Source organism: Lonchura striata, chromosome 7, assembly GCF_046129695.1.
Source record: "Lonchura striata isolate bLonStr1 chromosome 7, bLonStr1.mat, whole genome shotgun sequence".
Lineage (NCBI taxonomy): Eukaryota > Metazoa > Chordata > Aves > Passeriformes > Estrildidae > Lonchura > Lonchura striata.
The window spans coordinates 17,328,548-17,355,876 of NC_134609.1; the positions used below are offsets into that span (position 1 = coordinate 17,328,548).

Consider the following 27,329-nt stretch of genomic DNA (forward strand, 5'->3'; position numbering starts at 1 on the left):
GCCCGGCTCTCCGGGACCGCCGGGAGCTGTAGTCTTGCCGTAGTCCCGCCGCGATCCCGCCGCAGTCCTGCCGCCGCTGGGAGCTGTAGTCCCGCCGCCGGCGCGGGTTTAAAGGTCCGGCGGGGCGCTCCCCCTGCCCTGCCCATGTCTCTCCTCGCCGCCGCCGTCGCGCAGTCGCTGCCCGGCTCCGCGCGCGGGGCAGGTACGAGACCGCGGCGGGGCGGCCGAGCGGGGTCTGCGGGGGAGGGTTCGCGCCCGGCGGCTGCTGCCCCTCCTGCCGTCCCCCGCCGCCGGCCGGGACCCTCGCGGGTGGAGGGAGGGAGGGAGAGGCTGGGCCGCCTGCTCTGCCCCGTCCCCGCTCCCGCAGGGACCCCTCGGGCAGGAGCATCTCCCGGTCCCTCCCTGCCGAACAGGTGCAGGCGGCCCCCGCCGCTGCTTGGCCCCGGGCCCCGCGGGCTGCCCTCAGGGCGGAGGGGACCCTGCCGGCTGCCAGCCCCGACCCGGCTGCCCAGAAGGGCGGTGGCTGGAGCGGTGGAAGGGAAATTAATCCGTTTCAGTGGTGGTGTTGTCGATGACAAGGACAAGCGCCCTTGTAAGTGGGACTTGGTGCTCGATGGAGGCCCGGTGACCACTGGCTTCTGTGTGCAAGTGGGGTGAGGGATGGCACGGCCAGTGGTAATGGCTAAAGCTCTCTTTTGGTGGTGTGGGAAAAAAAATCTTTCTAAGGTGCTTTTAGAATTTGTTGTATGTTCAGAAGTCAATGTAGAGCATCACAATCTGAAAAACTGGAAATTTAGAAGCTGAAGAGCCTTTATAGAGCAAAGAGGTGGATCTGGAAAGAAGTTGCCTTTCCAATGATCTCCACCATGGGTGTTTGTCTCCTGCCTTCATGTCACGCTCCTGAAGCAAAGGCAATAGTTCTGTTTGTCAGAGGCTGTTGTGACATGACAGATTCTTGGAAAGACTGCTTAGTATAAATCAACTTTTAATTTTCCTTTTCAGGTTATATTTTTAAAGAATAGTGCTTACTTGCTATATGAAACTAGTTCCTGTACCTTGTGCGAATTGCACTGCAGTTGCTGTTCAAGGTTGCAATTTACAGGGCCAAGCCCCGGGTGCAGCTGTGCAGCTGCACCAACCTAGAGCTATTCTTGGCTGAGATCAAGCTTTTGCTTGTATGTGACAACAGACATCAGGTGTAACAGGAAGGCAAGTTTAGGGAATATACTGGATTCTTTGGCTCTGCTCCCTTAGCTAAGGACAAATCGTTCTGGTTTTGAGAGTCTTTGGGGAGAGAAAATTGTTGTCAATATGTGTGTAAAACACCTGGCCTTGGACCTGTAAGCAGTATTATGTGCATAGTAGTAAGTAGTGTATAGTAGTAAGGGTGTTGTTTATTTTCTAATTGCTACAAATATCATAAAGAGGAATGCTGAAGTATTTACAGAGATGTAGATATTCCTTTCAGGAGGTATAGAAACAGGTAGGAAGAAGGCACTGACATCCTGTCCCAGAAAATTTCTTTTGTTCTTATACTTGGGGCCATAAAATTCACTGCTGAGTCCAACTGAGGAGTGTTGGATGTACAGTGGCCTGAGTAAACCACATGGGCATGACCTCCTGGAAGAGATCCTAATACACACTGTCCCAATTACAGCTGTCCGTGGCATGTAAGAGCACTATTGGATATCAAGTGTTTCTGGTTCCTATTCTTGGTCTGGACTAAGATCATTGCCTAATGGCCAGAACATTGAGCAGCTAGGCTAGCCTAGTTTAGGTTATTTATATTTATTCTGAAGTGTTACAAATGGAAAGAGGGAAGCTGGTTTTATTTCTAGGAGTATGTGGTTTGTGCAATTTCTGTATTTTTGCTTTGGTGTTGAAAGGATATGCTGGTTGCCTGCCATTTATGATAAAGGTCATAGTGGCTAATAATAGATGTGAAGAATATTTACCTGAAGAAATGGAACCAGAACCCAGGAGCACTTGGCTACCATTTGAGGCTATAGAACTGTCTGTAACAAAGATGACTGATTTGCTCTACCACTGGCAAAGAAAGGTATGACAAGACTGGAATGGACAAAACTTGAATATCAGGTCAAATAGTGAACAGTCAGTAGGTTTGGACTTTTTTTCAATTTAATATTTTTTCCAAACATGAAAAATAAAAATGTAATAGGATACATAAAAGCATAATTGGACAAGCTTTAGTGGTTTCAAACTAAAAGACAGTAGATTTAGATTGAACATAAGGAACGAATCTTTTACTATGAGAGTGGCAAAATACTGGCACAGATTGTCCAGAGAGAGGGTAGATTCCTTGTTCCTGGAAACATTTAAGGTCAGGTTAAGCAACTTGATCTGGTTGAAGACATCCCTCAGTGCAGGGAGGTTGGACTATAGGAGCTTTAAAGGTCTTTTACAGCACAAAGCATTCTATAATGGCAGACCCCTTAACATCCCATAAATAGCTTAAAGATTCTGAAATCCAAAAACTGATTTGTGGAAACTGTTGGACAGCTTGGGATATATGTTCTTTATCCGCTCTTTCCAGAATCAAAGTGTGATCCTAAAATACAAATATTACCAACTGGTTTTGAATTTGTCAAAAAACACTTCCTTACTTCCAGACAGAGCAAGAATTGTCATTTTATCCTTCTCTATTCTCTTTAACAAGACTGGATATGCAGCTGCTCTATTAAAATGCTTGCTTTATTCTCCCCTACAATCACCTCCTTCACTCTCCCTCATCCTCCTTTTCTTTTTATTTTCTTTCTGCTTTTTGTTCTTTATACTTCCTTCTTTGCATTGGCAGTTTCCACTGTAAGTCTCAGATTGCCTCTTGCATTTTGTTTTCATTTTTTAACTATTGCTTCCTATATCATCCCTTAATAGATCCTTCTTTCTTTCTTCCTTCCATTTCTCTGATGTTCACTGCACTCTGCCTCACTCTGTCATCTCTTACCTGCGCCTGGCAGTGAGTGGCTACATTTGAGCCGAGAGAAGTCTCCTGGGAGCAGGCTCTGTTTGGCCAGTGCAGAGTGAGGGAAAGTGGCTGCTCTTCCTGGAGCTCTGCCACAGCTCAGCTCCCAGACACTGACTGGAGGTAGCAGCCATTTTAAGTAAATTAAGTAGAACTGCGCATTTGAAGGCAAGTATAGAACTTAATGAAAATCACCAAATATAAGCTATTTAGGGCTTAAAATTGACTCCCAAAATTGGCTATCAGATTTACTTCAAAATATCAGCTTTTAAAGATATGAAATGGTTTGATAACAAATGTATGCAGATTTAAGCTTAATAAAGAAGCTGACAAGCAAGTACTGGAAGAATGACATGGAGGTAGATTAAATATATATGTATAGATGACTATTTCAGTGAGACCTGGAAAAGAGGACAAATACATAAGAAGCTGTACCTTTATATGGTTCTTCTGAACTTGCAGTATTAAAACTGTGGAAATTATTAGCTGTTTACAATAAAGCTAAGTAATCTGGCAATATAGGAATATTCTATTTTGGCAAATCTAAATATTAACTGCTATGATAGTGATGTGTAAAATTGAATTACAAGATCAGTTAGGCATTTTTCATTTACTTGGTTCCATTTTTTAAAAGATAAGTAGCCCTTAGTCTAAAATGAAATGAATCTAAGTCAAAAAAGGTGTTTCTACAATGAAACTTGGGGTTTTTTTCAGTACTGTAACACTTCATTTTAACCTTCAAGCCAGCTGGAATAGTCACTTTCTGTCAAAAAAACTAGCATGGTTTGTTAGTCACAGGAGGTGTAAAGAGGCTTAAATTGCTTCATAATGAATTGCTTAAAAAAATACACCTTATACAATGTTAATTGAATTAGCTTGGTTTATTCTGGTCCTTTTTTACATTTATTTCTTTGGAACTGGCCCAGGTCAAATGATTCATATAGCAGATTGAATTAAGCTCTTGTGTTCTGATTCAGCTGTTGTTACTATCTTTTAACTTCCAGTTATGAGGGAGCTGGTGGCTGGAAACAAACAAACAAAAATTATTCTATTAGCTAGTTGATTGGAAACTCTCTTTACATCTTTATTTTCTTTAGTTCTGGAGTGCTTTTCTTTATCCTAATGTTTGATCTATCAAGTGAAACTGTTTCCTGGGAAGAACTGACAGAAACAGTGCGGTCCCTTGCATGTGAATCCTCAAATCATCTGAAAAGCAATAACCCACAAGTAAATAGGGACATAAAGGAGGGCATAGAATGCGTAGAGCGAGCCCTTTGAGAGGTGGGATAGTTCATAAAATTAAGTATTTTCTGTCGCTGTAAGAAAAACGTTTTGCTGCCTTTAATGATTCAGAGTAGCACAAACAGGTTAGAGCAAGTGTTGAGAAACTCTTAATTACACAGTTGATTTAGGGCAGGCAGACCAGACAGTCCAACATAAACAGAGTGCAGAAAGCAGAGACGTAAGTGTTGGAACAACTCACTTTCAACTGCCCTAATTTATTTTTCTCAGCTTTAGTCATCTCTCTTTCATGCACAAAGCTATGCATATTTCATCGTTGGAAAATCAGCCTGCACTTTTATTAAACACTGTTATTTTCACACTTCTGATTTCAACAGTGTATTTCCTTATGAGCATTACTGTTTGGTCTGAATAATTAGTATTACGAATTACCCAGAATAAATATGCAGAATAATTCATGGACTAGTGCAAAACAGAACACCAAGTGTCCGTGAATGAAATTCTGAGAATTTTACCTGACCTACATGAATGATCACTATATTAATATCTTATGAGAGGAACTCCTGTCAGGCTGTGTATTGATGGGGAGGCTGGATTATGTAGATGGTGGGTAGTGAAAGGGAGGGAGGTGAAGTGTGGCACCACCATGTACAGAATAGATGGAATGTTAAATAGTAACATTCACACCTTGATTTTCTTCTGAGCAGCTTTTTTTTTTTTTTTTGATTTATTTTTAAATTTTCATACTTGACCTATTTGTGTTTGAGTTTCAGAATATATTTAGAAATTATATTATGGCACATGATTATTTAATATATTCTTCAGCTAAGCAACGTGGCATGATTTCCTTTGTAATAGCTGTAAACTTTATAGCTGGTATGAGCTTATAATTAATTTCTTATGCTAGGAGTTTGTAAGGGAAGTGTGGAAATACTGGAACTATTTCTTTGTCTAGCAATTGTTTGGAATAGGTGGCTATTTGATCTGGGCTTCTAAATCAAACTATTTAAAAGCGCATGTTTAGTTAGTCACTTTCAGCTCAGTCTGACAGATATTTCCTCAGAGCTGATGATTCAGATTGCAGCAGTTTTCCCTGGGAAGAGGGAGTGTGCCCGTATTTTTTTTTCCCTGTCGAGCTCTCTTCCTTTCAGGAAGCAGCAGTGCAATGCTGTCTATCGGTAAGACTTCAAACCCCATGATTCCATGGGAGAGCATGCGCTGAAAGCTTCCAGTTGTCAAAGTGCTCTTGCCAGACTGGTCGACTATTTGTCATATACTAAACCTGAAAGAAGAAAATAAATATACTGTCCTTTTTTTGATATTTAAATACAGAAAATCCGAAGGTAACTGTTCCTTAAACGTTTCTGTGTTGGCTGCGTGGGTTTCTGCATGCAAATGGATCTGGTATTGCTATGGGGATATAGATTTCCTGTACTGGATTGTAAATTTGTACAAATACTTACACCAAATAATCAAGAGTACTGCATACTAGTCCCACATTAGACATTGGCTGGCCTGTCTTTCAAAGTAGTTTATTAACCAGTATTTTTTCATTTGGACTGGCTTCATTCATTAAAGGAAGGTCTTGACCTTGACAAGAGGTTGAACGGTGCAGTGATTTTTGCCTTTAAGAAGCAATATGGAAGGGAATGTGAATCACAGTCCTTAGGATAAAGTTCAAAACCAGCTAGCTAAGTCAAGGTGCATATTTGAAGCAACTGCTGTACTAGCCACTATAGATAACCTGGTGACTAACTAATTTAAATATAACTTTATTGATGACAGAATTTTAACATTTCAGCTGCTGTGTTTTTCTCTCTAAATGTATTTTTATACTGATAGGTCAGACCCAGGGGAGAGGGATATACATAATCTTTTTCTCCCTCTGATGTGGAGTCATCAGTAGTTTTATGTAGCCTTAGGAGTAATACTGATGTGGGTAGAAGTGAAGCTAATGGAAAGTTACACAGACAGAGCTTGGTGTATTGTGGTTTACTGCAGTATTGCTTTAAAATGCCTTGCAAGGTTTTCTGCACTCCCAGCAGCAGCAGCAGCACTGCCTGGAACAGATGCAATGGTTTACCCCGTCCTTAGGAGCTTAATGTTGTCTCACAGCATGGTCTGCTCAGGAAGCCTTGCTGCTCACTTTACATATTGAACTGGTAAATCAGGGGGAGCATAAGCAGTAACTTACTAGATACCAGAAACCTCTCCTGGAATTCATTTTAACCAAAATGTGTGTGCATGCCTCAGAAGATATTTAAAGGAAAGAACAAAAATTGTAAGATACACCTGGACCATTTGATGTCAGAAAGGACAGTGTAGACAGTTTCACACTTTGCCGCCTTTCTTAAACAGTTAATTGATTTGGCTATACATTGTTACCTTACAAAAACAATCCTAAAAAATACAGTCTTTGCCATGTAAATGTCATATGATTAACTCAATAGCAATGCAGTTAGGTATTCAGCGATGGCCATCTTTGGCATAGTTACTCAATAAAAGTAAGTGATTTGGGACACATTTAAAATATTTTTGAGATTAAGAATGATCTCCTCAATAGAATAAAAGCCTGCAAAATGTGGAGGTTCCTGTTGTGATTTCATACAATTGCTGTTCATTGATGTCTGTATTGTTAATACTATTGGGTCTCAAAATCATTATAAAATTATGTGATCTGCCCTGTTTCATATGGAGCACATTTTCTAGCATATATAAGCCTCAACCATTCCGTACACATTTCCTTTCTGAAGTTTGAACTTATGTATTGATTTAGCAAATAATTTGCAACACTTGTCCTTGTCTTGCACATATAAAGATGATTTTTAACATGCAGCATGTCTGTATTGTAAATGTTTCGATTTCCCCTGGTTTTATATTTCATTTGAAAGCATTAGAAAGATCACAGTCTAATAATATCTCCCCGGTCTGCTGATTTAGACCCTACGGTTTTCTAATGGAGAAATCACCGATGATTTCATATGTATGTGTATAAATAGAGCGGGTGTGTGTATAAATAGAGCGAGTAGATAGCTATACCTTCAAGTAAAGGACTGCTTTGATGTAAAATAGCAATTTACGCGGAGAGATGGTAAGGTCACCGAAGGCAAATCCAACACCCATGGTTGGCTTTGTACGCGAAGTGTCTCCGCCCCCCGGCCCCCCTTCCCGGCTGTGCCATCGCCTCGGCTGCCCGGAGCCGGCTGCGCGCAGGGACGGGCAGGAAGCGATTGTGCAGCGAGGAGCCGCTCCCGCATCGGCGAGCGTTCGTCCCTGTGCGCTTTCGCTCTGATCAGCCTCAATCACTGCAAGCTTGCTTGTTCATTAAGGAAAATCGGTACCCGGCTCCTTTAAAGGTCCCCTAATAGAAAAGGGGGTGGAGAAGAGCGAAGACTGGTGTCTTTTTAACCTTGCTGAAGGACGCAGCAGTATTTATTGACGTATGCAAATAACTAGGGGGAGGAGGTGGAGGAGGAGGGTGCTTGGAAAAACAGGAACCAGAATCAGTTTCTCATTGCAGGGTGAGAGCTCTGAGTTCCGGTGTAAGAGAAAAGAGACGTGGCGAAATTGCTGTATATCTCTGCCCTATAAGCACATCTCTCATTTAGATTGAAGGGAAACAAGGCATCAAAAAGGGTGAAGCATCTTAAAAAATATTTTAAGGGCAATCCAGCACGATCAAAGGTTACATATTCCTAAATGGGGGAGGGGGAAGATTACGCGGGTTTGCCTTGCAATATGCTGTAGCACAGTACTAGCAATAGGACGAGATTTTTGGCTGGCAAATGATTAAAACAGACTGGCTTGTGGTATGAATGACAATGCTAATAATCTGTCTTTGTGGTTTTTTCCCCTACTGTTTCAGCTGCGCAAACCATGCAGGATGATTTACTGATGGACAAAAGCAAAGCCCAGCCCCAGCAGCAGCGGCAGCAGCAGCAGCAGCAAGATCCAAACTCAGCAGAAGCCCCCTCTACACCCATCTCGTCGGAGACACCCAAACCAGAAGACAACAGTTCAGTGACTAGTATCGGCACATCGGCTCCTTCCCAAAATAGCAAGGAGAAGATGCAGATGGAGTCTCCCATTTTGCCTGGCTTGAGCTTTCACCAGCCTCAACAAGAACCTGCAGCCGGCACCTCCTTGTCTCCCTCGTTTGGCAGCACCTGGTCTACAGGGACCACAAACACGGTGGATGATAGCTTTTTCCAAGGGATTACTCCAGTCAATGGGACAATGCTTTTCCAGAATTTTCCACACCATGTCAACCCTGTATTTGGTGGCACTTTCTCACCTCAGATTGGCCTAGCTCAGACTCAACACCACCAACATCAGCAGCAGCAGCAGCAAGCTCAGCAGCAGCAGCAGCAGCGGAGGTCACCTGTGAGTCCTAATCAGGCACCTTTTGCCCAGAGAAATGCTGCTTACAGCCATCAGCCCATCATGACCAGCAAACCGTCTTCCTCCTCTGCCTCTTCTTCTTCCTCCTCCAGCTGGAATAACCATCAAAACGCAGCTTGGAGTACACCTTCCAACCCTTGGGGTGGGCTGCAGGCTGGTAGGGACCCTCGAAGGGCAGTTGGAGTGGGGGTTGGCGTGGGAGTGGGAGTCGGTGTGCCCTCCCCCCTCAATCCCATTTCACCCCTTAAAAAACCCTTCTCCAGCAATGTCATTGCCCCTCCGAAGTTCCCACGGGCTGCACCCTTAACCCCCAAATCCTGGATGGAAGACAACGCGTTCAGGACGGACAATGGCAACAATCTGTTGCCTTTTCAGGTAAATGACTACACGCACCTTCTGCATGATGACAGCTATCACAAATTTCTGTTTTTTGCAGGGCTGTGTTTCATGTTACTGTTCTCAGTGGCACCTCCATAACTCACGTTTTCATCAAATAGTCGCCTTTCATGAAAGAAGTGGGGTTGAACCTAGGGAGTGCATACACAAGGATTTCCAATTCTAGCTTAAGGTTTAAAGTCTTATTTTTCTTGTAGCTTATTGTTAAATGTGGTGTCTGGGGTTTTTTGTTGTTGCTTTTTGCTCTTTTTTTAGCATCTGAAAGGTAGCAGCCTTCATGAAAAACAGGTTTGGCAGACTGCATTCCCTTGGTGCTGTGTTAGAATTTTTTTCCTATTCTCCCATATTTGAGAGAGCTGAGATGTTGAAATTGCTGGTTCAGTTTTCTAACTGGGCTGTTAATTTTAACCAAAGATGCTTCTTGACCTGAAATTCAGTTAATTATTTTATCACCTTTGCAATAACTAATTGTCCTTATGTTGTGGTGGGATTTAACAGGGAGTCTGTTCACATAAGGCATCCATATGAAAAGCTGTGTACATCTAATACGTACACCCTGCTGTTATATTCACAGTGGACGTTTTGAATACATCTCGAAGCAGCGTGGGTGTGTATGGAAAGAGTGGCGTATCTGTCCTTTCCAGTAAGGAAATGCCTAATACAATTGACACGATTTAGAAATGGCAGGAAAGTATTGTATAAAATAAACCATTTTATGCTGTTCCGAATATTTGCAGAGAAAAGAGACAATAGGACACGACCTTCAGAGCCATATTGCAATGGAGTCTATTTACTAGCTACATAGCTCTGAAATATTTAAAGCTGCAGTGCCCTTCACTTTTTTTTTTTAAATCTATGACGACAAAGCAGATCAATTGCAGCTGAAACTGGGCCAAATGGAAGATTTGCAATTTTAATGCAGAATGAAACCTGTCATGGTGTGAAATCCATTTTAAGTTGGAAAAAAGCAGAGCTTGCACTTGCAGTTATATCTATACTAGGTGAAGTGAATCTCGGACCTTTTCTAGGTTAGCTGTTTTGGTGTCAGACAAGTCAAAATTTTCTGCTTTGAAATACAGTTAAATTATTCATATATGCTTGGTCTTTGGGTAGTTGTTTTCTCAAGAAAGTATTACCTCTCAAACATCTTTAATTTACCAATTTGGTAAGAATGGCATTTAGATTGATATTTAGTTTTAGAAACACAGTAAAAAAAGAAATCAAACAAATGCATCCCCACCCCTATTATTTTAGGAGACTGTTGAAGTAAAACATATGCACTTTCCAGTCCTATTCAAAGAGGACATCTTATAGTCAGCCCTGAAATTTCATTTTGCTGCTTCATTCTGTTTAAAGGGAGAGTTGCAATTTTTTTATTGGCTGCCCTAAATGAAGGTGGAGTGGCTTCTGGTGAGCTGCTGGTTAATGTCTCTGAAGCACTGAAGGCTGGAGGAGGAATACACTTTAGACACAATGCGCCTGCTGTAAATACTATGTTGCACCAGAGCACAGTACCACAAAAGCTAATAGCTCCCAGTCATTTTTTAGAAGTGGGAAATGTGTGTCAATTTACAAGTATTCTGAATTGTCTACATGTAAGACATTACAAATCTTGGTATATTTGAATTAGTAGTGGAAACAAAAGTAGATGGTCTTATTTCTGTGGTTTGGTTAGTGAGATACATCTTTAATGAATACAGAACTTTATTATTATGACTAAATTATCACAAATTAAACTGGCAGATATTTACTCATCACAAGGAAAAAAATAGCTAACTGCTTTTAAAGAAAAGTTCTTTTGAAATTAAGGTTTCAAAAAAACTAAACTATCAGCCAATATGTAAATTAGAAACTTGTTTTCTTCTCTGTGAATTTAACCTGGTATTTTCATGTTCAACTGAAAGCAAATGCGTAGGCTATTCTCAGCACCAGCTGGTATAACAGTCTGATTTCAGAGACTGAGAACACTTGTATTTTTTTTTTCCTATTAGGCTCCTTTTTTATTTAATGCAAGCTGCTGATTATTGCTTATTAAAAATTGTAATCTGGGTTACTGTTGATTGCTGCTATGGTTAATGAAATGCCAAAGACATCTTGAAACCATACTATTAGTAGGAGGCAACTGTTTAGTTGCGCTGATAAAAATGAAATTCAAATTAGTCTAAGATTTTAATATTTGCTGCCAAGGTTCTGGTTGTCTTTTTTCTTCTTCCCCTCACCCCTAAATTGGGCAATATGTTGACACAGTAAGTTCTGCTTGTCAGCACTATCAAGTAGTTCTGGCAGGTTTATCTGTTTACATCTGCCACCCTCCATAACTGTGTGGTTTTGAGCAACTTTAGAAATACCTTCCAGTAAACTTCCTAGCAACACACTTATGTACATTAGCAAGTTCTTTGTGTTAACCTGTTATTTTATGTTAGGATTATTAGGCTTTCTAGGAAAGAAGAAAGTTATTAATATGTTCACTGTTTGAAATAACATCAGGGAAAACCGTTTTGTAGTTCAGATCTTTGCAGTGATCAAAAATATTGATCAGAAAAGATCTGTAACTGAGATTTGTGTTCTGAGTCTGTAATATTTGAAGACAGTTGATACTCAGCTATTGATAGATCTTGTTCTAGGAAAAAATGTTCAATTTGAAAATACTCTTAAAACATGTATATAAAGCAATATGCTAGATATTTTCATCCCTTAATTTGAGTAATACTTTTGTGCATCTTGTATATCAAAACCAATTGGTGTCTGTCCCAAGGAGTTGTGCTGCAGAACATACCAGAAAATTCAAGATACCACTTGGTAGGAGCTCTGCTAGTGTTTACCTTGTGATTGGTGTGGAAAAGCCACTAAAAATACTTTGAGGGAGACTACATTCATACGCTCTGGAAAAAAAATCAACTGCAATGTATATTAAAAAAAAAATGTAGGTACACAGCTGATAGTTGAAAGGAAAAGGAGAAGCGATCAGTCTAGAATGAAATGTAATATAGCAAGGAAGAGTTGGAGACAAGATCATGGGAACAGGTGTGGAACTAGTCCAGAGAGGAAATACAAAAACATGGCTAGTTTGTTCTTCTGAGTATTTTTTGGCTTCTGAGTGGTTCAGGTGCAGGGTCTCTGCCTGTCATGTGGCAAGCAGTTGTGTTGTGCTATTATGTTAGGTGATCCTCAGCTCTGGCATTTGAGGCTGGCATTAACTGATTGTCCCTAGGATGCCATTCTCCCAGCAGTGGCTCAGTTCCATTTTCCAGCAGAGAGCTGGGGCTTGTACAGAACTCTTGTCATCTCCTGCTTCTGAGCTTCTCTTTCCCTTCACTTGTCTCAGGTAAATGATGTATTTCTCTCGGCTTTTGGCCAAGTGAAGATATTGGGACACAGTTTGTGGAGTTAGGATTCATGGTGCCTGAAATAGACCCTTGGAGGCAAGGATAAGAAATTCTCTTTGCAGGGAAGATAGAGAAGGAATGAAATGTTTGCAGACCAGTATTCTAATTAAGTATGTCTACCTTGCAGATTTTTAATTATAGCAACACTGTAACAATTTTCTGGAAACTGTGCTGAGTGTTGCAGTTTTCCAAGTAATGCTCTTTAGAAACAAAAAAATGCATTGCAGTTTGTGCTCTGAAGATTCTGGTATGCATCAAACCATTCTTGGCAGCTTTACTGATAAATATTACTCTAGCAGAAATAAAAAAAGTGGTGTTTATTGTGTATAAAGATAGTTTTAACATGCTGTCTTTTGCAGGGAGACTGAGAAAGGATTTCTGGGGAATTGTTTTGGTGTACTGTTTTTTACTTCATTGTTTTCAGTTGGCATTAGTCTGGACCAGATAAAATTTTAAGCTAAATTTAGGAATTATATGTAACTTCAATATTTAGTACTTAAACAAAATGCCAATTCTAACATGCAGTGAGTTTGTGTTTAAATATCAGTGCATATATATGTATAAGTATAGAGTTCAGGTATTGGAACATTCATGAATGTAACAATTAAAGTTCTGTGTTTATGAGTAAAGGAGCTTTACTGGCTAATACACTCTGGTGACTAATTTTAAAAACCTCTTTTAAATCTAGAGGGTTTTTTTCAGTCAGCAATAGTTGCATTTAAAGATTAATTTTTAAAACACTGTATTTCTTTAGTCCAAATTTGTCATTTTGGGCTCTAGCTTCTTCGCAGTTTAGTAGGTAACCAGTAAGTAGTGTTACTGTTACCATAAAAACTATTTCTTAACACGTAGTCCGGTGTTAATTTTTCTTGCATGATGATGCATAAGCACTGGCAGCCTGCAACTTTATGGGCAGAAAGGGAAAAAAAAAAAAAAAAAGGAGGAAAGTACCTTGGTCTGCTTTTTTCCCCCCCAGCCTTTCATACATACTTCTGTTGGTACTATTAACTAGCACTGCTTGTAGCTAGATTCTGAATATTAAAATGTGGAAGCACATATTGTGGTATTTCAGTAGTCTTCCAGTGTAATAGACACAAGTGACACATGATGTTCTAAGTAGTTCTGAAGTATTTTATAATTTTTTGTTAGATTTTAAATTTGATTGAATTGTAAATATCTGCATTTTCAAATTAACTAAAACATAGTAATAGTACAAGGAAAATGCACATGGCTGTTTTATATTCAAAGTATGATGATTGAGCACTCACTGCTTATTGATCAGAGTTTTGATTTTAAGTAATCAATCATAGTTAATCTCTCAATGTAGAGCAAAGGTCTGAGTTCAGTAGGCAACTGATGTTCTGATCAATTCTACATAGACAGGACTTCTTTAAAGACATTAAAGGTATTAATATCAAACAGTGAATCAATAATTCTGTCTTAAAGATTTGATAAAAGATTTATCTTTCTCTGGGAGGATCAGTGGAAGGGAAAGGGCATGGAGTTAATTTTGCTATTTCCCCTCTTGGATTATCTCTCCCAGTTTACATCTATTTGCCTAGACTGCTTTTGTGAATGGAATGTAAGAGGAAGAAAGACCTGGAAAAGTAGTGTTTTCAGGTTCCCGTGGTTAAAAAAAGAGTTTGCTGAGTGAATAGTGAATATTTCCATTTGTTAGCTGTTGGTAAAATAGCTCTCCTTTCATTAAGGTCACTCAAAAGTAATGTCTAGCAGACCTGTACAAAGGGGAAGCTAAAATATAGCGCTGTTTAGTTTAAAGTTTGAAAGTGATCTTACCTTAAACAGTACACGTCTGAATTTTGCTTCTATTCTAGACTTCACAGTTTTTAGGCTATTGTGATATCTTACACATTCTGTACCTAAATTTAGGAGCACTACCATGTTTTGTTTCATTATTTTTTTAACTTAATTTTTCCATGTTTCACAAAAGTATTGCTTTTAAGCAGTTGTTAGAATGCTGCACATGCTAGTACTAAGCAGTTGTCTCAATAGTTAGAAGAATGTAAAATTTTTGTATATAGAATTAGATCTTAATTTGTGTAATCATTTTATTGTTGTGTGTAAATTTTAGAATTTAAAAAATGCAAGTTGTGAAAGGTCACAGAAACTTTGCTTGTGTTTGTTCAGACTTGGTCAACATTTTCATTTTCATAAGTTTCAGTTATATTATTCTGTCCTTTCCTACAAGCTACAAGTAACGTTTGTAAATCACAATTAATTGTTGTCTTCCTTTTCCTCCTTGTTGTGGAAAAGTGGCTTTGTCCCTTTATTGCATGTTTTTCAAGCTCATTCCAGAGATAGAGTTGACAGTTTTTCTAAGATCTTATAGGAGAGAAGCACTGTGCCAATCAGGATAGATACTGATCTGCTTTGCACAAGTGTTAGAAGGGATGATGTGAAGTCCATTCTACAGAGGTAAATAAGAGGCACAGAGTTGAGGAAATTTATTTTCTTCTCAATGCTCAATCTGATAAGACTAAAAAATTGTTTTTTTTTTTTCTGAAATATTTAGAATATAGGTATTTGAAAACAGAACATCCACTGCAGTCTCTTAAGTTTACTGTTTCTGTTAATCTCAAATTAGGCATGAAAAATTGAAGACAAAAATTGGTTCCTGTGAAAATTTTCAATTCCTGTTACATAGCAATTACTCAGGAATTAAGAATTTTTCATCAAGGAAAAGAAGCAAAATATTTCAATTCTTTGATACCAGCTTTTCCTTCAACTGTGTATGTTGTTCTCTGTACATCTTTAAGATTCTGGAAAAGTATTACTCCCGTTGTTCCTAATTCTTTTTTTTTGGATGACTTTGCAAAATATGCAAGAATTTGCAACAGTTTTCTTTTAAACTACTGTAGTCTAAATAAACTACTTAAGCAAAACTACAGATTCTGTTGCATGTTAGAATCATAAACTTCATGTCATTCATCACCCAAGTTAAGAAGCTTTTGATCAACTCTATAGTTCTTTGTTCTTGGTTTAACAAAGTTAATGAAAGTTATGTGTACAGAACACTGTCAATAGGTTTCAGTGGGCATGGCCCATTTTCTTTGTTTTATCCACCCTTGATCTGTTTTCAGCTGCTTTCAAACATCTATTCCTTCCTGTTCCTGAATTTTGATTTTTTTTTCAATGAGGCTTCTTGTTTGAGTTGGCCTCCCCTATTCCCTATTTCTGAGTCAAAGCTTCAGGTTACAGAGGAAAGCCCAATAAATCCCTGCAGTCATGTTCACTTAGTCTTGTGCAAAATTAATAGCATGAGGGGTTTTAAAAGTAGGTTTAATCAAATTCAGGGAGAATCGAATTTTCAGAAATACTGGCTAGAAGTTCTGAATGCTAGAAATTCAGACATTTTAACCATGTGCTAACTTAGTCTGAACATGCAGAACTGATTTTCTTTCCCCATGCCCAAACTGAGCTTCCAAAATGTATGACTTGGGATGGATTTTCACACAGATTGACAAAAAAACCACTTCTGACATAAATGAGAGAAGCGTTAATTTTGGCTTTACCATGGACTTTTTATATATGATTTTGTTTTATATCATAGTCATAAATGGATGCTGTGCTGAATTTCACCTTTTCAATGTAGAATTATTGTGAAGGTGCTCAGCTTAAAAAGATTAATCCTAAAAAGTTATTTTTGGCAACACTGTAGGCAACTTAAAGCTGATCATTTACTGAGAAATGTCAGACAACAAAGAAATTCACCCACCAAAGCTCTCTGGGTTTTATTCTCTGACTGAGGCTCTTTTTTTGCAAGTAAGACTCATTTCTTGAAGAAAGTCTTTGGAATTGTAGCTTCCCAAAATTGCTGAAATAAACAGAGCAAACATTTTGTTTTAAAACACTTGAGTGGTTAAATATTGTTTTGGATTAAATGAAAATTTCCTAATTCCTTGTTGAAAATGCTGCTTCATGCTGCTGAACTATCTTGCTTTGTGAAAGAGATGTGTTAAATGAATTAACATGGACGCAGCTAGTGTTACTCCCATTTACTGCATGACCTTAACATCTGTAAAGGGTTAACAAATTACTTATGTATTAACTGATTGTTAGCATGTTAACAGATGGCTTATAAGCAAATCTAATATCATCTATTGATGTGCTTAGTAAGTGTTAAGGTGTGTAATAACCAAGTGTGTAAAATATTTATAGCATGCTTTGTGGGTTTGAAATTTTTTAAAACTGCTTATAAAGATAACTTCCAGTTTTAAATCATGACACCCACAACAGTCTGACCTAATTATTTCACCTCACTAAAGAATTCTTTTGCTCATGTATTCTCTCCAGGATCATACTGTTTCGTCCTGTGACAATTGAAAAAAAAAAAAATTGAGAACAGTGAGACCTCTGATAGTAACTGAAAGGGTTTTTCTTAAAATTTACAAAGCCTGAAGTAGCAGGTGACTGTGTAGCAGGAAGACTAAGAAAGAAAAAGAGAGTAGAGGAAACAAAAGTCAGGAACAAGAAAAAGTAGGACTTTTATAGTACAGAATGGAAGGGGAGCTGTGGCATTTTCAAATATGGCAATGCAACATGACAATGTACCTGTTCACTTTCTGCAGATGAGAATCTCTGCAAATAAAATCTTGAAAAGTTTGGACCAGATTCAACATTTAGTGGTGAGGGTCCTCAGGTGGCTAATAAGTGAAGCTGTACCTGTGACTTCTGAGTAAAAAAATCATCCATAATTGTCAGCAGATTTTACAGGTGATGTTATGATGCAAGTTTCTGCAGACAGACTCATCTCCCTTGTCTAAACAGAAACACACTCTTCTTACATGGTTTTACAAAGTAGTAGGTTACTTATATAACAAATTTTTCTTGCTAGGCAAGGGAGAAGTACAGAATGTTGTGATTGCCATTCAAACTACTTGGAAATGGATTGTAGTCAATTTTACAGGTGTTTTGAAAAGCTTCACTTTTTTATAGGAACTGGAAAGTTTTCTTGCAAATTATTTTGCTCGCAGTAGCCTTGTTTGAATATAAACTTGAACTGATGAATGTCTCAAAATGTTGCTCAGTCCTTAGCTCCACTGGACATGTAGAGTAAGGAGAATTAATTTAAAAGAGCAAACACAGTGAAAGTAACTTTCTTAATGAATATAGACATGTATAGATGCAAAAGACAACCATATGAAATGCATAGTTTATCATACAACCTACAATTTTGTTTATCTTTTCACACATAACATTTATATTTGTGGTTTATAATTGTCCAGAAATCAACTAAAAAACTCCTGTATTTCTATTTTCTGTCTTTCTTACTGATTGATGAGGTCCTACTTTATGGTGGAGATTGAGTTCTTGAGGTCATGACCTTGTAGTTAGTGCTATTAAATATCAGTCTGCTTTGCTGTAGGTCTTCAGCTCTTTTTTATGATGAGCTTACCTCTTCTGGGTTGACGATCTTTTGTAAATATTGTTATTATGTTTCTACTTTAATAACCAACATTACTCATTTCAAGTATCTCAAGTGATCTCGATGAAACTGGTCTCAAGATTTGCCCTTAAGAAACTGCATTATTCACACTTCTTTAGCAGGTTCTGTTGAGCATTAGCAGTTCTTTCCCGTTTGGTCATTTTCTTACCTCAGTTGCACTGGTTACTTTTTGCCTCCATTTATGTGGTTATTTTGCCTGTAGCAGCATGTGAAATGCTCTGTGGAAGTCCTCCTTAGATCAACCATATCCTAATCTTTCAAGAAGCAGGAATCACCTTTTCCAAGATATTGTGTCAGTAATGCACAGTGCTACATTATTTCTGCACTGTACTTCCTAAGAGACAAAATCCTTGAATTTCCATCATTAAAGCTAGAAACAGTGTTTTGTCATCTGTAGTTTCATACCCTGCTGCAGTTATTGCAGTTCTTTAATTTTTATTTTGCTGCTCAGATATACACAGTACTGACATTGTTACTTGGACTAGCTTTAGTGGTTCCACTGACGGCCTTACTCACTCTGGATCCTTTTGATTACGATGTTGCCATGCTCCTCATCAGTTTCTGAGTGGGATAGATGATGCTGCTTTCTCTTACTATTTATCTGTCTTCTCTATTTACCCTTGTTTACCTGATTTTCCTCTATGAATGTGAAGAGCAGTTATGGAGGCTACATTATTTTCTCCTGACTTCTGGTGTTTTAATTTTTTTTGTCAGTCTCACTAGGGTTTTTCTAGACATTTGTTGTCAAAGATATTCATGCTGACCTTCTTACAGTTTCCCTAAATATGTGTAAGTGGCTGAACATCTTGGTTCTTTCCTTGTAGCAACATTTTCTTAGGCGCCTGTCAATTTTCATTATGCTGTGCAAAAAAAAAAGGAGAATTCTGTTGCAAATCAGGTAGGCTTTTATGTCAGGACATTTTTCCTGTGTGGAGCAATCTTGGCTAAATTTGCCATGTGCTAATCAGTTTAGCTCTTATGATGTAAAAAGAAAGTGCTTTTCCTACTCCTATGAATATGGTTTTCAATTTCTGCATAAAGAAGGTTTCCTTTTGGTTAATTGGCTGTTCATACTTGTGTCTTGTAAGTGATTTCTGAATTATTTCAATTAAATCCAAATGTGCAGCAGTAATTTGAATGCATAACACCTACCTGACAACACAACTGCTCATGGCCTCTTCTTATCTAGGAGGAAGATTTTTTTATTCTGGTTATTTTAAAGAATTTTAATTTAAACATTCAGGCATTTTATACACAATATACTTAGTTATTATTATACTTAGTCTTCATATCACTATGCCTTTAAGTTCCTTAGGCAATAAAAGATGGAAGTATGATTCAGTTACTATTTTAATATATTATCATATGAAGGTAATGTATTTATGAAATTAATTCTGAATTTGTTATTAAATTGACCTTTTTTTCATGTGGTATGATTCAGTATTTTGATCTGAAGAGTTGCTTCTAATTAAAACATAATTTTGGACTGGGATTTTTTTGCTCTGCTTCTGTCCTTCCTTCCTCTAAGTGGAGCTTGATGTTACAAGTGGTTTTCGGATTGCTACTATTTGCTGTTTCCTGCCTGGTCAGTTCCATATATGCAGCCTTTGGTAATTTTGCTGATGATCAAATATGTAATAGCAAATATTTTTAGAGTTTCTAACATAATGACACTTTAGGAAAGGGTTTGCCTGGTATCTCAGTGGCTATGCAGGAGTTTTTAGCTCATGTTTAGAAGTATGTGCACAGCTTGAGAAAGCCTGTAGTTTTTTTTTTTCTTACATGAAGGTGTGTGAGGCAGTTTGGGATTCTGCAATTGATTATGTCCTTGATCAAGTCTCAGGATGGACAAGAGTTGCTACCTGACCATTCTAAATCCTCTTAGGAAGAAGGAGACAGAGTGGGTTGTTGTGTGCCACAATTTATCATGCATATTAATCGCGCTATATAATAGTATAAAGTTGGGACTTGGGTAGTTCACATGAGTAATTGGTAAGTAATTAGTAATTAAAAGTATATTGCAAGTAATAGGTTAAATTTTTTCTTTAAATCCTGCTGGATGCAAAGTGATGTCACACTGCGAAGGTGACATCACCTCCTTGTCTTCTCTGGCAGCTGTTTTTCATTGCCAGTGTTTCTGGCCTTCTTTAGCCCTATGAGTAAATATTGGGGCATAGCCCCAGTTCCCTCCCAGGCCTTATGCCCCACAATCCCCACTGTACCATTTCCTCTTCTGAAATGGAACATGACTGTCTCTAAGGGCAGTTCTCCAGACCTATAGGTGAGGCTCTGGTCCTGTGTGAGCAGGTGAAATGTGGTATCTCTCTTTTGTTGAAACAGCTACTGGAGTTCTGGTATCTACAAGATTTTTGTCAGGAGGCACTATTTCCTAGCACAACTGAAATGAAACAGGAGTGTGACATGGAATGTGTCAGTTAGATGTTATATTAGTCACATTTTTCTTAAAAGCACTGTGTTTTAGGGTGAGAGACAATATTTTGTCATCAGGCTTAAACATTTCAGTGACCCTTTTTTTTCCCCCTCTTACCCATAGATTCCTTGTCACTGATGGTCAGTAACTATAGATAAAACCACTGTTTCAGAGAAATCTTTGAGTCTCCTTTGCTTGGTGGCCATAGTAAATGAAGCTACTGGGCAGTGGTGCTCAGAGATCTGTTTGACAGTGATTACTTGTGTTCTTTTCTATCTCCCATTTTGTCTTGTTAGGCTTTCATACCACAGACAGATTGTAAATCTTTGAGACAATAGCTTCCTTTTACGACATGTCTCCACTGTCTTTTACATTCTGTGGTCCAGCCTGCAGAATGGGATTATTCTGATCCTTTTGTGCTGTAGCATCCTCAGTACTCCCTCCTCCTTTGCATCTCTGCAGTGCTTTCATTTTGTGATTTGAGGTTTGCACTTGTGCTGATTTGTCTGGCAAGGAGTTCTTAGGTCAGTGTTCCTTTTTCCTTGCTATGGGACACAGGCAACATTCTACTGAACAGACAGGTAGGAGCCCAAAGGTAACTTATCAGTGCTGAACTCTTGCATGGAAGGCCAATGAACCAGCTAAATTATGTCATTTTAATAGCTCAAAGGTATAATGAATGGGTTTATAAATTCTACAGCTGGCATATTTTTTTTTCCACTTGCTTGTTTTTGTGAATTGATGGTCATCTTGGGTGTAACTACTTTAATCCTATATTTTACAAGTGTTAGAACTGTTTGTTACTGGAATCAGTAACTATAATAGAAAGTGGATACATCAGCTTTTTTGAGATGCATTCAGCAGCAGGACTGATGAGCAGATTTTTATCTAAAGCATCCCATTGAACAAAATATGACTAAACATAAATCCTATCACTGAGTGCTCAGTCAGGTGTACTGTCTGCAGATCATTCCCTACAGTAGTGTAATGGCTGTAAAAATAATAGATGTTTTGTTGATTCTTCTGATTTTTTTTCTTTGTTTTTGTGGGGTTTTTGGGTTTTTGAAATATGCTGTTCAATTGTTTTCATGGCAAAAGATGATGTTTGAGATACTGTGTTATATGGTCATATTTCTATTTGCAAAGATGGAAGCAAGGTATAGGATGGTGTTCCCCCATTGGAGCAGTTGACTCTTTGTGCTTGACTGTCGTTGAACAGAGAAATAACGAGTGATCATATAAACAATGTGCTTGGCATATTATAAAAATGTGTGTTGGAAGAAGAACTAAGTTATCAGCTGTTTTTAGGAAAATGCAGGGTAAATTGAATTATTTTCTTCCCCCACTTGCAAGCAAATATTGAATATTCAGGAACGTGACAGGATAGTCCAGTTTAATGGGTATGATGCCAAGTCTTATAGCTATAAAGTTTGAACCTTCTTCTATATATTTTGAACATGTACATTAAGGGTGTGCAAAAAGGGAATCTTGACTGCAAAGTAAAGGGACCAAATAATATAATCTTATTAATTGTTGTAATTCTTTATAATACTGATTGTGATTGTATCTCTTCATATTTCTGCGCTTTTTAGTTAATCTGAAAATAAAAATTACAAACATTTCACTAAAAGATTTTAGAACTTGGAATTTATAAGATGTTAAAAGTTTGAATACAACTTTACATTTCTTTGTGGAAAAATTGCTTGAATAGGTCAAGCTTTCAAGGCTTTTGGGTTCAGTCTGAGTTCTTACATGTTAACTATAAAAGTTTATATAGCACAGACAAGGTGACTAAATACTAACTAGATTTTTGAAATATTATTTTTCAAATGACATGGAAATTTTGCCATAATCTTTATACAGTTAGATATTGTTTTATATGAATATTAATATTCCTTATTTGTCATAGAAGCCTTCTAAAAAGGCTTTAAATAATTCACCTTTTACCCAATGAACTTCCAAACACCTTTGAAAATAAAATGTGCTACAGTTGGTCATGTTGAAAGAAGGCTAATATATAAGAAGTTGATGTGTTCTGTGTACATTCCAAGAGCAAAAATAACATAAGAAAACATTGCCCAATTTGTTCCAGTAAAGGAATACAATAAATCCACCTTACTTTACTGCTACCCAAAATTAACTGGAAAGGTAAAAAAGAAAGTGGAATTCAAATAAAATTCCATTAAGACTTGGTGTTACCAGCTATACCTCATTATGGGCATAGACAAATTTACCCTATTGTTCCATCCTACCTACATTTTATGTATCTGGGTTGTCAGTCATATTGCTGTTGGCAGCATTCCAGCACCAAGCTGCAAAGGAAGTAATGCTATTTACAATTTTTATTCTTTTGACAGTGGTAATTTTACTTTACCAGGTGACCATATTCCTCAAAAATGTTTTTCAAAATATAGGAAATCTAATTTCCCTGAGAATGCAAGTGGGATTGCATCCCACCTGAAGATGTGAGAAGTGAAGGACTGCCCAGCAAGCATTTAGAGCATGCTGTATGTGATCATTCATGTGCACCATCATGGCATGTTGAGCATGTCCCAAGCTAAACTTCAGAATACTTTTTTTTTTTTTCTTTGCAGTTGTTGGTTTTGCTATTTTGAATTAAGATACTGAAACAAGACAAACTTGTTTTCCTTGTGTTCTTAGTAATTACCTGTGCTGCAGGTGCTAGAACAGAGTGAGTGAGCCCTGTTTGAAACAGTGCTGGCACTTTACCCTGTATTTATTCAGGGCTGTGCTTCCATTGACTTTCATTGGCAATGCTTAGCAATCCTGTCCAGCCAAATCCAAGTTTATGGATAAATAACATAGCACAGCAGTGACCCCTGTGAAAAGGTTTGCATTGATGGGAGAGTTGTTTAAGCCATAAGAGTTTTGGCTGTTTCCTAGATCTCATTTTCTGATCAAAATACTATACGTAATGTCGCAGGCTCTGATGACTCCTGGGAACCTCACTGGAGTTGTGGTGTTCTGGAATCAGTTTATATTTCGATGTGAGTCGATGCCATCTTGTTGCTCAGCAGAGTTGGGTTGTGTTGTGCCACATGCTGGTGCAGAAAGCTGAAAAATCTAGGGTAGCATGAAAATGAAGAATACTGAAATAAGTTACTGAAACTGAGACAGTGTTAAGAATATAGGAAGCTTAGAAGGAAGTCAGTTAACTGAAATATGTGGACCCTGGGAAATGTGTCTTTGGGAGGGTCCAGATACCTGAGGATTTGTTGCTTGCACAGTAAGAAATGTGCAGATGAGGGGTGTCTCTCAACTGCATTTGTATTTCGTGCTGGAGATGTAGATGACCACTCTAACAAGGATTTAACACATGCAACCGTGTGTTTCATGGTTTAGGATTCTGAGTATGGATGATAGCTGGGTTTGGGTACCATGAGTTAGACTGCTGGCATGCATTCTTAGGATAAAACTTGTCACTTTTTAACTGCACTTAAATAATTAATGGTCAAGTGTCTTTTCTGCCATAATCCTCTGCAGAGTTAGAAGAAAATTATATAGCGTCAGGTTTTGGAGCAAGATGTATTTTCTCCATGTCTCTTCCATAGCATAGGTCAGTCGCTTCCTTTTTTAGTTCATTAGTTCCAATTTCTTTGGGCTACCTGTTCAAGCTGAGAGAGTTAATGAGGAAATCGGGCTGTATTAAGATTGACTTCTCACCTGTTAGGCTCCTAGCTATAGATTTGGTCTTGACATTGTTGTTTGTGATGTAGCCATATATTTTTTTCTCATTCTTTATCTTTCCCTCTCAGCAGTAAAGACATGGTTTGTGTGTCTACTGAGAGGGATCTGAAGTAGTGCTGGGTATGCCCTGCCCTTACATACCCCTGCTGTGAGTCTGAAGGGAGCAGAACAAAGCCTACCATGTTACAGGGTACAACAAATAGGAAAAAGTTATTTATGTTACAAATGTGTCAATACTTCAGTACTGCTAAGTAATATTTGTTTTGTAAATAAGATAACTTTCAAAATTACTTTTGCCTTCCTGGAATTTGCCGATGCACTTATTACAACTCAGCCATCTCCTGGAGTAAGCAACATAGGCAGCTGTCCTAGAGATAAGCAGGCCTCTTCAAAGCACTGTTTTGATTCACTCCTAGAGCTTGTTCATGATGTGTGTTGGATGGAGACTGGAGACTTCTGAATAATTATCATGGCTGTGAAATTAAAGACTAGCATAATACATATGTAAAAGTGTAAGATTCAGATAAAATTAAAATAGTTGTATTTTCTCACTTTATTTCAATGTTTTGACTCTGCAGTTATTTTTGGCATGCTTCGGTTTTGATTTTTTTTTTAATTAAAAGATTATAGACACTGTGTTAGGTGACATTTTTTATCAGACTTACAATTAAGATATTTAGAGGTAGAAAGTTGAGACCCAACTCCAACTAAACGTCCATTTCACTTTGATCCTTCAAAATCTGATCCTGATATGCATTTGTGATTTTTCACTATATTGATGCCCACTTCAAGGAATCCATGGCATGGATGAATGTATAGATAACAGCCATGAAGGGCTGGGATTTAAAGTTTTGGGACTCATCTCTTCTTTAAGAGCTCTTATTGCTAAACTGTTTTTCTTTCTTTCAAGTCTGGAGAATTCTAAGAACTGAAATAAGCTGCAGTATACACCAGCAGCTAACAATGAAGGAACTGCTGTCTGCACACAGCAGAAATACAATCCAACATGGGCAGGCTGGACTTAATCTTTTGCTGACTTAATGATTATTGTGTAGCCAAAGGCAGTGCCTGGTAGCTGGAGATTTCTCTTTTATCCACAATGCAGTTTATCTAAGTAGGTCTTAGGAGCTTTGTCTTCTGTAGGAAGATATCCCAGCAAATCTTCCAGACTGGCTAGATTTTAAAACTTCTTTCCTAAGTTATTTTTAATGCTCTTTCACTCTGTGTTCTGTATGTGTTTTGATTTTAGTTCATGGTCCTTGTCCCAAAACGGTCTTGCAAAGTTCTCATGTGCTGCTAAGGACTTCTATGAATTGTTTATGTTGTTGGGATTGTTTGGCAATAGATTGGTGGCCTATGGAAACAATGCAAAAGCCAAATCAGGAGCTGGAACAGTATCAGTTCACAAAACCAGAAGAACCTGTTCATGCTGAGAAATGAGGAAACATAATTGTGTGTGTGTGTGCAGAAACACCAGTCATCTTGGAACAAATTGCTGAATTTAAAAAAAACAGTTTTCAAATCTGCTGAGTACAAATGAGTTGCTACTGAGAAAAATGGTATAGCCCTTTTATTTAGGAGCTAGAATGTTACCCCTTACTTGTGTTTTATCACCCACACTGCAAAGCCTGTAGTCAGCGTGCATTATACTTATGCACTGCCACAACATACTCATAAAATCTGTTGAGTCTAAAATTTACTAGATATATCTTGCTCAAGTGCTATAATGGGAAGTGTTACAATTGCCTGGTAAAGGGTTTTGATTAAATTGATCTTCCTGTGTCTAATGTAGGTCTGTTTTAATCTTGAAAATATACTGCAGGTTTGTGAGCCCCTTAAAAGGTTAGGAAGATGCAGCATTCTAACAAGCCTGCCCTGCAGCCTTGCTGCCATGCTACAATTTCTTTTTCCCTTTTTCCACTTGTGTCCATGAGCACAGCTCCTTGGCAGGTTACAGAACAAAGCAGGACCTCCCAGGGATTTGCTGCTATAGTAGCATAGTTAAAATATAACATACATAGGTTAATAAAGGGCAATTAAATTCAATTTGTAGGCTGTGTCCTCTTCTGAACTCACGCCTTCTGACCTCTAAGACTGTAATCTCAGGAATGTTTGAAGCTGGAATAAACTACCAGTGTGGCAAAAGCAGCAGTCCTGCCCTTTTGCTCGCCTGCCAGTGTTGGTTTTGCCAGCTCAGCTCTGCTATGGCTGTATTGTAAACCAGATCAGGGCACACATCTGACTGAAAAATACTTCCTTACCCCTATTTAGGATATAAACTATATCTTTGCATTAATATTTTCTCTTCAAAAGGATGTTGTAGTTGGGTATTGAAGCATCTGACCTCTTCACTTACATGCAGTACATGTATCTAAAAGATGCAAATAGAAAAAGCCAACAAAAATTCATGCTTTGAAGGAATGATATGGATTCTATTTAATCAGTTTACTAATACAACACTAGAATGTTTTTTTTCATCAAAGTTAGTGTTTTTTCTTTTCAATTTACCCTTGCATTTTTTTTAAGGAAGTGATTATGAAATAGAACAAACTCTTCTCTACCAGTGCATATTACTAAGAAGTGGATTGTTTTAACCAAATAAGGTTTTCTTTTTTGGGAAAAAAACCCAACCTTATTTTGTCCAAAAACATTTTGGATGTTTTTGTTTGGTTTGATTTTTTTTTTTCAATCCCTAGGATCTACTTTGGATTTGCTGGACATAAATGTTATGTTTCAATTTATTGATCCATTTGGATAGGTGAGCAAGTACTCTTTTAAATACAGTACACAAATGATGGAATTCTAAGCAGCTGTAGAAGACAAGAATTGTCAACAAAGAGAATTGAAAATGAGTGAGCTCTTTTGAACTTCAGTACTTAGTATAGCTTCTGACAGAAATCCAGTATTAATCTTTGAACATCATGTTTGACTGCCAGAAATGCTCAGTAGATTAAATAAATGTGTATAGAAAATAATGGTAGTCCACTTATAGAAACGACATCATTAGCACATTGGGTAAGGGAAATTGGGTCTTCAGTTTAGAGCAGGCACTGTGGGAACATGGGATTTTTGACAGTAAGGTTATCTGTATTTCAGAGTTTTCTGTAACAGCAAGCTTTTAATGATGTGTATTTATTTTAATTCCAGAACAAGAATATTAAAAGAAAGCTTAATTTATACCAATATTCAGTCCTTTAGTTTTATTTAAAGACAACCTAAGAACAAGCTTGTTCAAGAGAAATAATGTTTATTAAGACAGAATTTTATTACCTTTTCTATGGCTACTGCTTTTTCTCAGAGGATTTGAAATACTAG

General features: G+C 38.0%; 1 protein-coding gene and 1 long non-coding RNA gene across 12 annotated transcripts in view; one reads left to right on the forward strand and one right to left on the reverse strand.

Moving 5' to 3' along the window:
* The first annotated feature begins 47 nt into the window (after positions 1–47).
* CPEB3 (cytoplasmic polyadenylation element binding protein 3) overlaps positions 48–27,329 on the forward strand; it is an 81,729-nt gene continuing 54,447 nt past the window's right edge. For 4 of the 11 annotated variants that reach the window (XM_021536466.2, XM_021536468.2, XM_021536474.2 and 1 more), the window contains exons 1-2: positions 48–202; positions 8,091–9,001. In XM_021536466.2, coding sequence (XP_021392141.1) covers positions 145–202; positions 8,091–9,001 — 969 coding nt within the window. In that variant the 5' untranslated portion in view covers positions 48–144. The other 7 variants (XM_021536476.2, XM_021536471.3, XM_021536473.3 and 4 more) reach the window with 7 other exon arrangements.
* Positions 3,850–7,352, reverse strand: LOC116183812 (uncharacterized). Its single transcript, XR_004148509.2, has 2 exons — positions 7,265–7,352; positions 3,850–4,005 (listed from the first exon to the last, which is right to left on the reverse strand). It is a non-coding gene; the product is annotated as an uncharacterized LOC116183812 (long non-coding RNA).